The sequence below is a fragment of the Drosophila takahashii genome, chromosome 3R, assembly GCF_030179915.1.
Source record: "Drosophila takahashii strain IR98-3 E-12201 chromosome 3R, DtakHiC1v2, whole genome shotgun sequence".
NCBI classification, from domain to species: domain Eukaryota; kingdom Metazoa; phylum Arthropoda; class Insecta; order Diptera; family Drosophilidae; genus Drosophila; species Drosophila takahashii.
Window position 1 is genome coordinate 24,612,317 of NC_091681.1, and position 14,793 is coordinate 24,627,109.

At 42.5% G+C, this 14,793-nt stretch overlaps 1 protein-coding gene across 2 annotated transcripts in view; it reads left to right on the forward strand.

Moving 5' to 3' along the window:
* Positions 1 to 1,403: 1,403 nt before the first annotated feature.
* Positions 1,404 to 14,793, forward strand: part of LOC108068479 (patj homolog) — a 30,243-nt gene continuing 16,853 nt past the window's right edge. Inside the window, exons 1-3 of one of the 2 annotated variants that reach the window (XM_070217470.1) lie at positions 1,404 to 1,642; positions 6,783 to 8,895; positions 8,947 to 9,885. In XM_070217470.1, coding sequence (XP_070073571.1) covers positions 7,125 to 8,895; positions 8,947 to 9,785 — 2,610 coding nt within the window. In that variant the 5' untranslated portion in view covers positions 1,404 to 1,642; positions 6,783 to 7,124 and the 3' untranslated portion in view covers positions 9,786 to 9,885. Of the gene's footprint in view, positions 1,643 to 6,782; positions 9,886 to 14,793 lie in introns of both variants that reach the window. The other variant, XM_017158089.3, reaches the window with a different exon arrangement.

Consider the following 14,793-nt stretch of genomic DNA (forward strand, 5'->3'; position numbering starts at 1 on the left):
CCTCCGCTCTTCCCCCTTTTTGGGAAAACTTGGCGCCTCCGCGCTGCTCGCAACTTTCAGTCCTTGGCTGCCTTGCGGTGGCTCTGCCAACCGGAGCTCAACTGGAGCTCAGGTGACCGGAGTACCCCCAACCCAGCAAACCACCCACCTGCCCACTTGACACCTGGGAATTTATTTATTCTAGCCAGCGGTTGTCCTGGACAACGGAGCAGGCGCAGGCGGTTTGTTGTTGGTTGCCTCAGCAGCAAGTGCCGGCTTTTGTTGGGTTCATTAGTCAAAACACTAAATAAATCAACTATGGGCTGACGCCAAAGAAAGAAGTTCATTGTTAAAGAAGAAAACAATGGTCTGTGCATTACAAGTTAATTTAACTTACCTATTAATCACTAAAAGTTTTAACAATAAAAATATCTAAAACTTCTTTAAATGTATGTTACAATTTTGAGCAGCAGTTTGTTTTAAATAACAGTTTGTTTTAAATAACCACTAAAATATATTGAAACAAGTTATCGGGTAAATAACATTTTAGTTCAGTTTAAAATATAAAATACTATTTAAAATAATAGTTTTAAAATGGTATTTTTAGCAATGAAAATATCTGAAACTTTTTTAAATGTGTGTTACAATTTTGAGCAGAGTAATTTGTTTTACAGAAAATAAATGTTGTCCAGTAAAAGATATAGAAACTAACGTAGTTATCATGAGAACAACATTTTATTTCAGTTAAAGATAAAAAATACAATTTAAATTAATACTTTTAAAAGTTTTAAAACAAAATTGCTGCTAAAATAATTTTGTAAATTCGTTTTTAAGTTAACTTTTTTTTTTGACCATATTGAAATGTTTTACAAATAAATGTATAAAAATAAATAATTATAAAATTCTTAAAAATATTTATTCCTGATATCGTTATATATTTTCTATAACATTTATGGGTTTTTTAAAATACTTGTGTGAGTTGGAGAACTTGTAGTTTGTGTACATTCTACATTTCCCCAAGGTGAACATATCATTGCTATTTATTCTAAGATGTGATAAACGACACCCCCTCAAAGCTCTTGTGCCGGCACCCCTGTAGAAAGGAGCTTGCGCCCAAGCACTTTCTCGCTCAACCTCTCTCTTCTTCGGGCCCTTTCTCTCGGTGCCTCTCCCGAAATCTGACAGTTGAATGAAAGGCGAAGCGGCGTCGAAGTCCGCCGCCTGGTAGCTTCAAATTGTAAATATTGCGAGCGGGTTTCTCGGAGCACCCAGCCCAATTCGACCCCCCAACCCCAGAATCCTCTCCGGAGCAGTGCGCATGGGCGTAGAGAGCCGGCTCCTCGAAAGGGGGTGTCGGAATGGCTGCCTCGCTTTGAGCGAAGCGGCTGCTGTCGGCCAGCGGGCAATTCATTTGGCCAAGAAGCTTCGTGGCGTGCGGGCATGTTGCTGAGCCGGAAAATGCGCGCGTAAACCGTGATAGATGTGTGAGAAAATTGTGGCCCGCAACGGGAAAATTGGCAGAGCAAACAAGCGAGTGTGTAGCGTGCCATGTGCCTGTTCTTGTGCTCGAGGAGTGCGTGAATTTGAATGTGCATGTGAATGAAGTGCCACGGAATCGTAGCGGAAATCGTTTGCTGGCCCATCGACTGGCCAGCCAGTGCGGGTAATTAGCCAGGCTAAAAGCACCATCTTGGCCAGCTGTATAACCGGTTGACTCGATGAACCACAAAAAATCGTAGAGTGAAATAGGCGGCGTTTAGAGATGACCATGTGGAACATACACGGCGTATACGCAATCTGAGCCAGCTTTAATAACTGAAACTCGCGGGGAAACCAGTTTCCTTTCTCCCTTTTGCTTGTTAAATCAATAGCAAATAGTTTGGGGGAAGTTTCTTTGTCCTTTGCATGCGTTAATGTCCTTTTGCAACAGTCGCCTAAGTAATTGCAAATTGCGTGCCGCAAGTTTACAAGTTATTTCCTTTCCCTCGCTCTCACTCTCCCACCCTTTCTCTTTCTCTCTGCCACCTTTTTTGGCTGCAGCAATTTGGCTAAGAGCTTGCGATAGTCGAGGGGGCTGCGGGGGCGGTTGGTTGGTTGGTTGGGTCAAAAGGCGCAGCCACACGACACCAGCCAACAGCCGCAGCCAGAGCCACAGCCACCAAGCCTACAACCTCCAACCTGAGACCTACAACTACGGCCACGAACCACCAGGCCAACCAACAGCCGCAGTCAATGCGGCTAGACCAAGAGCTCCAGCGGCATCAAGTCTTGGCTTGGCTTGGCTTGGCTTCGCTTGGCCGTGGGCTTATAGGACACACATCCGCTAAGACGCCAAATACCCTGTGAACACAACAAAAAATCTGTAACTTCCGAATAGAACTGAACTTTTATAAAATTTAAATTCAGAAACGTAACTGACAAATTTTACGAAAATTTATTAAAAGGGATTGCAAACAAAAATAGAAACCGGATGTTTCGAAACTTCTTGATCCTTGAATGTAGAAGAGCTTTAGAAAGAAATATTGTCTTTAAATAAAGAAACTTCAAACACATTTCGTAATCACCGACGGGTTTCTATTGTTTAAGATTTAACCGAAAATCATTAAAATTATTAAAATAAAAACCTTGTGATTAAATACAGTTTTTGAAATTTAATAATTAGCAAACTCGGCTTAAATGTTTACTCAAAAAGTTATTTAATTTTTTGTCTGTGATAATAACCTATTGATTTGGAGTTTCTCAGTTATGATTTCAGATATTGGTTGGCTTAAACAAATTTAATTTATTAAAGTTATTTCCTATTTAATTAATACATGATCCTTATCGAACAAATCATTTTTCTGTAAACGTTGCGTTTGCTCGGTAAATCATTTCTGCGGTTTGTGCTCGAAAGTTCACTGAGAAGGAAATACGATAAAATTGGACATTTAAATGTTCCCTTTTAAAGCCATTTTAGTTTAAAATTTTTATTTTGAACAATAACTTTTATCTGGTTAAATGTGCTGGCAGCATTGCATTTTCAGTAAAATATCACAAAGCCAAAATCTCTTTAAGCCAAAACTCCATAGGGTTCTTTAGATCAAACGAAGAGTAGAGCTTGGAAAATTAATCCAATTTAACGTCAATTAGAAAAAAGGATAAAGTTTTTATAGAAAAGGAATGAGTTTTTAATAATTTTAACGACGTAGCCATTTGATATCCAACTTTCAAGGGTATGCATAACTTCGTTTTGGACTTGGGCTTAACCTTTCTCGTGCTCGCTCTATTTTTTTGCTTATCGATTTTCGACGGCTGACTGACGTCGGGACTTTGGGCCAAAACTCGAGCCGTGAGCCGGCTAATAATGCTCAGTAGGTCAGCGCCGCGGCAGTTTGAAGTGCGTTAGAAGCAACAGTGGCCAAAGGCGTACTGAAACGAAACCGAAAACTGGCACAGAGCCCCGAAAGAGACGGGAACAGGCGGGTTGAGACGGAGAGAGAGAGATAGGCGGGGAATACGAACCGCTGGCTCTACTTGAGGCGTATAAAAATAGCAGCCAGCTCACACACAAACGCAGTGGCAACTTCAAACGCGCTTGGCCTACATTTCTGGGTAATGGGCTTGGGACGTCAACAACTGCTGCTGGTCCTGCTCCTGCTCCTGCTACTCCTCTGCTCCAGCTCCTCGTCCTTTGGCTCCTACTTGCCGCATACCACTTTTCAGCGCAGCCGTCCACCGCAAACCAAGTTAAATGAAGCACACTCACAAGAACACAGGGAAAAACGAACCGTAGTTTGGTTGCCACCTAAGTTTGATTACCTTTTAGGGGAGAGTGGGGGAATTTCGTCACAGGGGCAATTTCGTCACCTGCAATATCTCGGAATCCATAAGTCGTAAAAATATATAATTTTTTTGTTTTAGTCCTTCAAGACGGCCAGACACAACCAATGCATTTGTTTTGCACAGAAGGCCAAGATAATTAAGCTATAATATTAAATGTGTTTTAACAGTTCAAAAGCTACATTTAGTTCTCGACGAAATTTTTTCTGTATGCCACAATTCAAAAGGAATAAGATACACGATTTTTTATATAATACACAGTGCTATAATGTGCATTTCTGCGTCAGTGATTTTTAACTTCGCGCCTAATTTCGCAAGAAAAATAATTATTTCTAAAAAAGTACGGTCTGGGGAAATTTCGCCACCGTACGCTAAGGGTAAATTCGCACCTATTTTAAATACATATTTTTATATTTGACGAGCTGGCTAACGAGCAGACTACCAGCAGCAGCAACAAATATAGGACGTCAACAAAAATGGTACGCTTGATCAGTGTAGCATATTTTCAGGCGTTAAACTCCCTACATTTTTCAGGTGACGAAATTTCCCCAGTTGTGTGGTGATTTTACCCCCCTGTGTGGTGAGATTGCCCCAGTATATTGGTTTTACATTTTATTTTTTTATAAGTCACCAAGCTAATTAAAAAAATAGGGGAATGTCACATTTTAAAGCTTGGTGCTTACCGCATTCAACAATAAAAATAGAAATATGATAACGTGTCTCAAGATGGACAAAAAATAGCTTTGAAAAAATGCTGACGAAATTCCCCCACTCTCCCCTACTTAAATTTTTAAAAATATTGAAAGATCTAGATTTTCTTTAATTGGTTTTCAAGTCGACTCAAAGAAAGATTAATTGTTGGGGAATATAAAATAACAAGATTATGATGGCAAATATGAAGCATTTAAATAAATTCAATTGTGCAGAGAAAATATATAAATTTCAAGCACTCTGTATCCTTGAAACATTTATAAATAGAAGTTAAGATTATAGTTGACAATTTATACAAAGCAATATGAGTGCTATTTTTCTGCGTGCACCAAATCCAAGGCAAAGAGTAAGAGAAGGGGCAGGAGCAGGACGCAACACAGGATCCAGCACAAGCGGCGTTAATCATACGCACCGTTTGCCAATCCGTGTCCAGCGAATGCAAAGTCAATCAGCGTTTAATTGACAGCTGCAGTCACTGCCAGATACGGCCAACAATGGTCCGAGAACCGAGCACAAAGTACCGAGTACCGAAAGCCGCCCAGCAAGCGGCACTCAGGAACAACAATTAAAACGGCAACCCACTGAACAGGATTTGGTTTCGGTTACGCTTCAGCCTCCTGCTGCTGTGACGCAGGCCATTAGGGTTCCAAAAAGAGGAGGAATCGGCTTGGGAGGTATTTTTGATTAATGATTTCAAGCGAAGGTTGACGTAACAATTTTGTGCGGACACTGTAAATTGTCGATCATCAAACAATTGTAGAGCTTAAATAATAACTGAATCTTATTTTGTTTATACAATTTTTAATATTAATATTTTATAACCAATTTTCCTTATTTTCTTTTTAATCATTTTTAAATCCGTACAATAAAAACTTTATTTACAAAACTATATGGGAACATTAAAGAAATGCTTTAGTTTAATTATAATATTTTTCTTAAAGAACGACTAATTGCCTTCTCCAAACTTTATTGATGAGAGGTTATATAAAATCAACATTTTCCTTGGCCCTACAAAATTAGCTGTATTGGTTGTTTCTGACCAGAGATTGTTTTTCGGGAAAGGAGAAAATCGAAAACCGCAGAACAAGTTGAAATCAGCTTAGGGCCACCCCTCTACCACCCCCCTCTTACCAACATCTCCCCCTATTATTAGCCATATGGCTGTCAGTGATTGGTGGCAGTTGCTGCGGCAGCTCGAAACTTATCGCTCGATTGCAGATTGTTTCTCGGCTGCCAAGACGGCGCCGCAAAGTGTGCAGCACTAAGTAGTCGCAAGTTGGTGCCTCTGGCCTCTACTTCCTCCTTTTTCCCCTTCAAGTCATGGCATTTTCCAATTAGAACTGCCTTTTGGCCTGGCCAAGAGGGAAGGGGGAAAGCGGGACTGGTGCCAAACATGCGTGGCACGTGAGCGGCAAAGGTAAAAACTTCTCGTTTCCCATGTGCGTGTGTGTGCATGTAAATTACAAAATCGTGCAAAAAAGGTGCCATTAAAAAGGCAGAAAGAGGCGAAAAAAAAGGAACAACACCCGAATGGCAACTTTAAATGAACATCGCGTTGTGCATACCCTAGCAGACCTGTTCAAACATTAATGTGAGCAACGCAAAAATTACTGACAGAAGGGACTTTCATTGGACTTCCGAAATAAAAAGGATAAACATGGGTGTGATACTTTTTCCAATATATATTTATTTATTTCTGTTTAAGAGAACTTATAAGCTATAAAAAATCTATAAAATGAACTGAAAATAATTTCATAGCAAAAGTGAAAAATGGAAACATTTATTAAAAGTATTAGATACAATTCTTAAAATTTTAAAAGTTTCCTATTTTTTTTTATGAGTATTATTTAATAAATAAATAAATTTTAAAATAGTCTGTTTAAGTTTATTTGATCATAGAAAAATTAAACCGAGACATTTCTTGTTTCTAACATTTTAATTTTTTTAAATTGGTAATTATTTGACATTATATTTTTGGAGCTTAAGTACAGGCATATTTAAGTACCTTAAATTAGGGTATCTGCAAGGAACGTCGAATGTTATGCCTGGCAGGGCAGCAATTTAAATTCTCGCTTCACGCCCGTGTCACGCTTTAGTCTGAGTCTCTTTTTGTCCCCGCTCGCATTGCGTATACGCCGCGTACCCCTCGCATTACGCATACGCCGCCTATTCCACTCGCTACCGTTCGCGTTGCGTATACGCCGGGTACGCCGCCTACTCCCCTTTCTCCTCATCTGATGTGCGATGTGCGTGCGTGTGCTGCATAATTACAGGTGCGCTGTGCTGTTGCGGTCGTGGATGATGCGGCTGGCGCTGGCGGTGCCAGGAGCACACTTCCCGGGCCATAATTGTCGGTTGAATGACTCTCGATGCGATAGCAATAACAACAACAAAATCAACTGCTCCGGCAGCCATAATATTCATCACGGTCGTTCCATTTGAGGCCAAAGGAGAGGAGCACGAACAATTGCCGACAGCACCACCGCTAAATTTCGGACATTGCGACATGTTAGCAAGGGCAAAAGCAACACAACAGCAAAAGCAAAAACGACAAACATTCAATAAAAGAACTAACAAAAAGAGGCGATCATCAGCAGGTTTGGTTCTAAAAAAAGATGGTTCTCAGCACCGAATGGTCGCAGGTGGAGGTCATCGATCTGATCAACGATGGCAACGGGCTGGGCTTCATCCTCGTGGGCGGTCGCAGCACCGGTGTGGTGATCAAGGCCCTCACCCCGGGGGGCGTGGCCGAGAGGGATGGCCGCCTGCAGCTGGGCGACCATCTGCTGCAGATCGGCGAGGTCAATCTGCGTGGCTTCAGCTCGGAGCAGGTGGCAACAGTTCTTCGTCAGACCGGAGCTCAGGTGCGTCTGATTGTGGCGCGGCCGGTGGAGCCGACGGCCATCGATTACCAAACGCTGGCCTGTCAGGCGCCGATTATACCAACTAAGCTCCTCTCCGACCCGGAAGAACTGTCGCGTCATCTCTTCCAGAATCCCAGTTTTGCAACAGCGGCCGCTGCTGCTGCTGCTGCTGCGGCTGCTGCAGCAGGCTCCACCGGTGGTGGCGATGTCCTGGATGTGGCCAGTTTGGTGGGTCTGGTGCGCGGTGGTCCGGCTGAGGGCTCGGAACTGTCTGCCGTGGAACCACCATTGGTTACTGCTCCCGCTCAGCTGCAACTGAGCGAACTGGGCGGCGACCTGGCTGACTTCCCACTGCCTCCGATTCCTGGCGTCCAATCCGAATCCAACGGAGCTGGACAAAGACCCTGCCCGCGACTGGATCTGGACATCGTGCCCTTCTCCATACTGTCGCCTCCGCCAAGACCCGCCCTGCAGATGCTGCCCCTGGAGACCCAATGGCAGAACCACCAGCACATCGAGACTGTGATAGCCGATAGCAAGCGCAAGAAGCTGTTGGCCAACGAAGATGGCGGCTCCTCGGGTTCCGCTTCCGCTTCCGGTTCCGGTTCGCCCGACTCCTACATGGACTCGCCGGAAACGGAAACCTATGTGGTGGAGCTGCACAAGAACGTCTATGGACTGGGCATCACGGTGGCCGGCTACGTTTGCGAGGAGGAGGATCTGTCGGGGATCTTCGTGAAGAGCATCATCGAGGGCAGTGCCGCGGAGACCAGTGGTCAGATCCAAATTAACGATCGCATTGTGGCCGTGGATGGGAGATCCCTGTCGGGGGTGACCAACCACCAGGCGGTGGAGTTGCTGCGCAACACGGACATCGAGGTTCATCTGACCCTGGAGCGTTTCCTGAGGGGCAGGAAGTACGAGCACCTGCAAGTGGCCCTCACGGAAATCAAAGGCAGCTCGGCGCCCTCGGGCTTGGATAGAAATCAGGACAAGGACCAGGATCAGGAGTCGCAGCTTTCGATGCCGGGCTCACCGTCGATAGCCACGCTCAGTTGGCTGCCACCCAAGTCGCTGGATGCCGATTCCATAGCCACCGAAGGCGACGAGGCCGTTGAGGCGGAGGATGTTGGCATTTCGGGGGCAGAGGATGAGTTCCAAGAGCTGCCATCCCGGGACACCGTGGAGTCGAACATGTCGCACGTGCTGGACCGCAGTGATCACAGTGGCGGAGGAGGAGGAGGGCCCAGGATAAGTCCCATAGCTCCTCCGCTCACCAATGGCCGTAGTTTAAACCTGGCCGATGACAGTGGCAATGACACGGATGAGCAGGGCCATCAGAATGATGAGCCCGTGGCCCGCAGGTTGTCCAAGCCAGAGACGGTGGAGAGGTTGAAAGATGTGGAAACCGAAACCGATCCCGAAACCGATCCTGGCCAGCTGGCCACGCCCACGAACGAGGCGCCGGCACCTGTGAAGGCGGCCAGCCCGACAGCCGCCTCGCTGCGCGTGGCCTGGAAAAGTGAGTTTCCCGACAGTGAAATTTTAGTTGCCGAAATAAATAAACTTTCAGGTCTAGGGATCAGCCTCGAGGGCACCGTGGACGTGGAGTGCGGCATTGAGAAGCGTCCGCATCATTACATACGCTCTATCCTAGCCGATGGGCCAGTGGGTCGCCAGGGCATCCTGCGTCCTGGGGATGAGCTCCTGCAGGTGAACGAGCACAAGCTGCAGGGATTGCGGCACATCGAGGTGGTCAAGATCCTCAAGGAGCTGCCCGCCAGGGTTAAGTTGGTCTGCGCCCGCGGCACTCGCGTTCCGTCGATCATAAATACCTCGCAGAATCCGGAGGCCTTCGAGACCCGCAGCCTTCTGCCCGGCGGCCACCAGAGTCTCCAGAATCTGCTGAGCAAGGCGCAGTCGGAGAGCTCGCTCTACACGTCCAGCACGGCGACTTTAACGGATGCGGGAGGAGCAGCCGGAGGATCGGGAGGAGGAGCAGGAGGAGGTGGAAATGGAGGAGCTCGATCCAAGTCACTGGAGAATGTCTCGGGGTTGGCTTTGTGGAGCTGCGAAGTGACCGCCGTGGATATCGAGAAAACGGAACAGGGATTCGGATTCTCCATTTTGGACTACCAGGATCCCCTCGACTCCGAGGGCAGTGTGATCGTGATTCGCGGCCTGATACGCGGTGGTGCTGCGGAGGCAACCAATGAGATATATCCGGGCGATCGGCTGATGAGCGTCGGCGATCGACTGCTCCAGGGCCTCGAGCTGGACGAGGCGGTGTCCATCCTGAAGGCCATGCCGCCGGGACTCACGCGACTGGGCATCTGCCGACCGCTCTCCGCCTCGGACAGCAACAGCAATAGCAATATAGCCTCGCCCCTGGGCGATTCCGCCAGCACATAGTGGCAGCCCCCCCTCCCCGACGGCCAGCAGGAGTCGGAGATGGAATTGGAACGGGAACTAGAAGAGGAAACTGAAGCGGAACTGGAGCAGTTCGCATTGTGTGAGTACCTTTATACATTTATAGTATAAATTTTATACTACATTTTTAGATCAGAAAATCCTAAGTATATTATTTAGATAAATATATATTAAGCACAGTTTTTAAGGGGGAAAAAATATTAACACAATATATGATTGAACTGAATCAAAAATATATCAAAGTTAAGAGATCTAAATTAAATGACTGCATTTTGGACTTAAAAATAAAGTAAGGCTGGAGGTATTTTGAATAATTACTTAACTTAATAGAATTCTAAAAACGAAATCAATAATTTTTAATTACTGATTATAGTTTAAAACATTTAATTTTCTGACAATTGCAGCATTCTTCCAGTTCAGTCTAGTTCACTTTACCAGTTCATTCCAATAAAATTTGTTTGCTTTGTTTAGTCTTTGATTTCTTAAATGTGTGAAAAAATGTATAGCTATCAACAATGCTTTATTTGGAAAAAGTGTTGTTTTATATACCAGGCACTTACAATAATAGCTAAACAACATTTTATTTTCATAAACTAAGAACCAAGAAGGTAATCCTATCCATATAAATCAAGAATAGTTTGGTATGAATCAATATTTGATAACAAGAAGACAAAAAAGATTTAAATATATACTTTTCAGAAAGTGTTTGACTGATTGGTTCGACAGCTGTCCTCAATATTCAATATGAATCCGAATCGACATTGAATCAGAGGGGAAGCGAGTTCTTATTAAATTGTCACCTTCCACACCTGGTGCCAATTTTCCTTTAGGTTTTTTCCTTTCCTCTGAGTGCAGGGTTAATCAAGTGAGAGTATATTTTAGCTTATATTCCCGAATACCTTTTTTGGGGATGACAAATTCTGACACATCAGTGAGCCCCAAGTCAATTTAATGATACACCATTTAAGGGTTAGCTCAAATATATGAGATTTTCCTTTTTAATTGTTGCCCCTGGTAACGCCCAAAAGTCATTTTAAATGGGTTACGCCCACCTTCGGTCAGAAATCGGAAAATAAATGTGGATGGTCATGGGTCCATTGTCAAATTGATGACCGCTTGATATGCTTTTGAAGTATTTCACTGTTCATACGCCTACAATCCTCACTGTCTGCCCTTTTCCTTTTTATTTGATATATATATTGACATCTATATATAGATACCTATATTGACCACAACCTTTTCGTGAGGCTAATTTGCTGGCAACCTTTTGCCTTTTACTTCTTCTTATAAATAATTCGGTAGAATTTTCTATTCTTATTTTTTGTTTGCTTAGTTTACTGGTATAAATAGTGCTCTATTTGTTTAAACCATAATGTTAAATAATGTAATGTTAAATACTGAGGATATTATTATTATTTCCTTATTTATACATATTTTTAATAATAACAAGTAAGTTTTATGCCAAAATTGGGAATCAAGGGAACCGCCTTGAAAAGTTAAGAGCACGACAATTATATTAGTTAATTTAATTTAATATAATTTCCTACTAATAATACCTTTACGAACTTCTTCCCTTGTTTGCCCGACAGCAACGCATAATTCTTGTTACAAACTTAGCCACACTTCTCATCTTGTTTAATTCATTATATTTGTAATTAAACAAAGACAAAATTGCCGGGCGTTTGACATATGCTGAAAACTTTTAATACCCAACACCTAAAATGCTGAGACTTTTGGGGTGGCGAGGGGGAAAGTGTCTGCAAGGAAGCCGGGTCGAAACTTTCCCCACACCATCCTCACTTACGAAAATCAAGTTCGGTCCACACAGTTTCGGGACCTTCTTCACGCATAAATAATTTATGCGTAGATATAAATACGAAAGTTTGACAAGCCAAGAGCTGTGCTGGACGAAGGATAAACTGAAAATTACCACTAATCTCCTGGGGTCGACATTTTCTCTTCATGTTAACCTCATAAATAGTAATTATCTTAATTGGCTCTCGCCGTTCTCGCATTCATAATTTACAATTTGTCTGGCCGGCTGGACTTTGTTTAAAAAATCATTATTTAGCAATAGTTGGTCAGCATAAATTATAAGGGAAAACGAATGCTGCTGGCTTGGCCGTGTGGCCAACTGGCAGTCAAGTTGGCCGATGATTTATGCATGTGGCGATAGCGAAAAGTTCCTTTCCTCAAAACTATAGTTGGATGGTGGGAGGTTCCAGGTGCGAATCAGGTGGTCTGCGAAGCGAGCCAGTGGCGGTTGAATAATAAAAGCTCGGCCAGCAATTATAAAAATGTTTGCTACATGTGCAAAAGGCCGATGGGGAAATTGTTTTCAATATATACCTGCGTATATATATCTCACAGAAGCCGTATAGAGTTATATGTACCCGCGGATATTTATGCAAGTGTGTGTAAATATTTGGCTGGATAGTCGTTTGTTGTTGTTTGCCCGTTTAATTAATTGGCTATTAAAAGTGTTGAAAATTGAATACAAAATTTAACGCCACTGCAGCAGCAACAACAGCATAAAAATAGCTTACCCACCGGAATTTGTAGGTTAAAAGTGAAAAACTGAAAAATAGCAGCACCAGCAAGTTGTTCCTATCAAATTAAAAATAAGAAATTACGTGTAAATGCTGGAATTAAATACGAAAACCACATAATTATTATGTTTTTATTCCACCATAGTTGATATAGAGAACTGTAAAAAAAGGGAAAGTAAATTTCGCTGAGTCAATACCCTTGGCAATAATTCTCCCACAATAAGCGAATTAAATGCCCCACAACAACCACGTGGATTCGTTGTTCGCCTTTGTTTACCATGGCGGTCAAAATATTTACGCAACTAAAATATAATAAGCATAACAAACAGCATTTCACAAAGGTATTATTACCAAACTTTAGCAATGAATAGGGTAACATCAACTTGTGCTAATTACGCATTCTAGCACTTTACTAAAACCATAAACTATGTGAATATTTTACAAATTCATAACTCGTTTCGGAGGTTTTTTATATACACCATTTGCTTTTTTTATTTATTAAATATAACAATAGAATATTCAAAAATGTATATGTGTATATGATTAAATGAAGAAAACAATTGTAACAATACTTTTCTATAGCTGTTTCTGGGAAGGCCTTTAATAACATTTTAATTAATGAGACCAGCGTCATGGCCCAGAATTTGCGAAATCATGAATTGTTTACAGTTGGCAGCTTAGCCAGCCTGATGCGCTGGCGTTGCATTTTAAATCAAATTAATGTAAACAATGGCAGGGATGTCAGTTCGGATGGACAGTCTGCCAATTGGCTGCAGCACCGATAATAATGGTTCAAGAACGACTGACAGAGGGCGGGCCGATTTGCATTTATGGCGTTCCAATTTTACAAATGTAAATATGAAATATCAACATCATAATTCCACCGGCGAACATGTGTGGGCGATTAATGCTGAAGCTGCCGCCTTTGTTGCACGGTACTTGCATTTGCATTTTCATTTGAGTTTCAATTTGCTGATTGCCATTCCATTGAAAGCCTTTCAAAGAAATCTGCCAAGGAATTCATAATTTATTAAGATATTTTGTTTTTCTAAACGAATTCCCCAATGAAAATATTTGCTGTAAGGGATTTAGGCTAAATCAAGTGAATTTATCGAAGAAAATCAAAGAAGGGATTAACAATTTAAGCTTGGAATTGCCGAAGTATATAAATATCTGGTATATTTCACTTATCCAAATAGGCCCAAAGGAAAGTATTGCATTTCCTGCATTTAGAATTTTTTCATTAAAACGGCTCTGGGCCTGATTGCCGGTTCTTCGAGGATATTTGCGCTTACAAGTAAAACAGACTGCAAAAATAATTACGACAGAACAAAAAACTCATTAAAACGCATTGCACACACCGCAAACATAGCCATCAGTGGGTGTGAGTGAGTGTGAGTGAGTGAGCCTTCTAAATTTCCACAGCCCTGCCTGCGTCCCTGGCATTTCCATTTCCGTTTCCTTCGCCCAGGAGTGTCGGCCATGCATGGAAATCTATCAACGTCTGTGCCTGGAAGGCACTCTCCCCGTTTTTCTGCTGGAATGCCTTCTTTTGTGCACCGAAAACAATTAATACCGGATGTTTGTCGCAATCATAGTTGTTTTTTTACAAAGTCTCAATTTTGAGAAAAACCAAGAAAGCAGATGTTAAAGGGCTGTGAAAAATATCTCCCAATTCAAAAAGAGGTTAGAACTAAAAAACTTTTTAAAAAATAAAAAAATACATTTATGCTATAAAGATGAATTAATATTTAATTTGATAACTTGTTGTATGCGCTTAAGATATGTTATAGTAATTACTATAATATATATTGGCAATATATTGGTAATACTGTTTCTGCATATAGTATTACTTTTATAGTTCGAATTTTTAGTGATAACCCTGAAGTTAATTAATAACCTCGCTTTCTTTAAGTTCAAAATGAAATATTTTGCTCTCTTTTTAAGTACCCCGAATTTCCCTCTCTGCACTCATATGTAAGCACGTAAAGCGGGCTCTGGCACAAAAAACATTTATTTAATGCAACAATTGTGTAGATGAGGCAGCTGCCGGATCCGGGGGAATGGAAAGGAATGGAATGGAGAAACAATAACGGGGCAAGAGCATAATACAGATAGCGGCAAGGAAGCGCAGATCCACTATATAAAGCACCCCCTGTAGCCTCCGACGTCACCCTCTCAGTTCACCCTCTTTGTAATTGTCTGTGCATGAACTTCAAGCTTACACTGTGCAGAAACAGCAACAATTACAACACTTACAGGAACGGCAACGGCAACATCAGCCTCAAAAACAAAAACAACAAGTTGCTTTCTTTATCTTGGCATATCGACAACAAGCTCATCATCCCGTGCTTTGTGCCTCCCCATCACCCATACGCCCCGTGTGCTCAGTGCACTCTCGAATGCGTTGAGAATCAGCTTGGCTTCAGTTATTTTTTCCA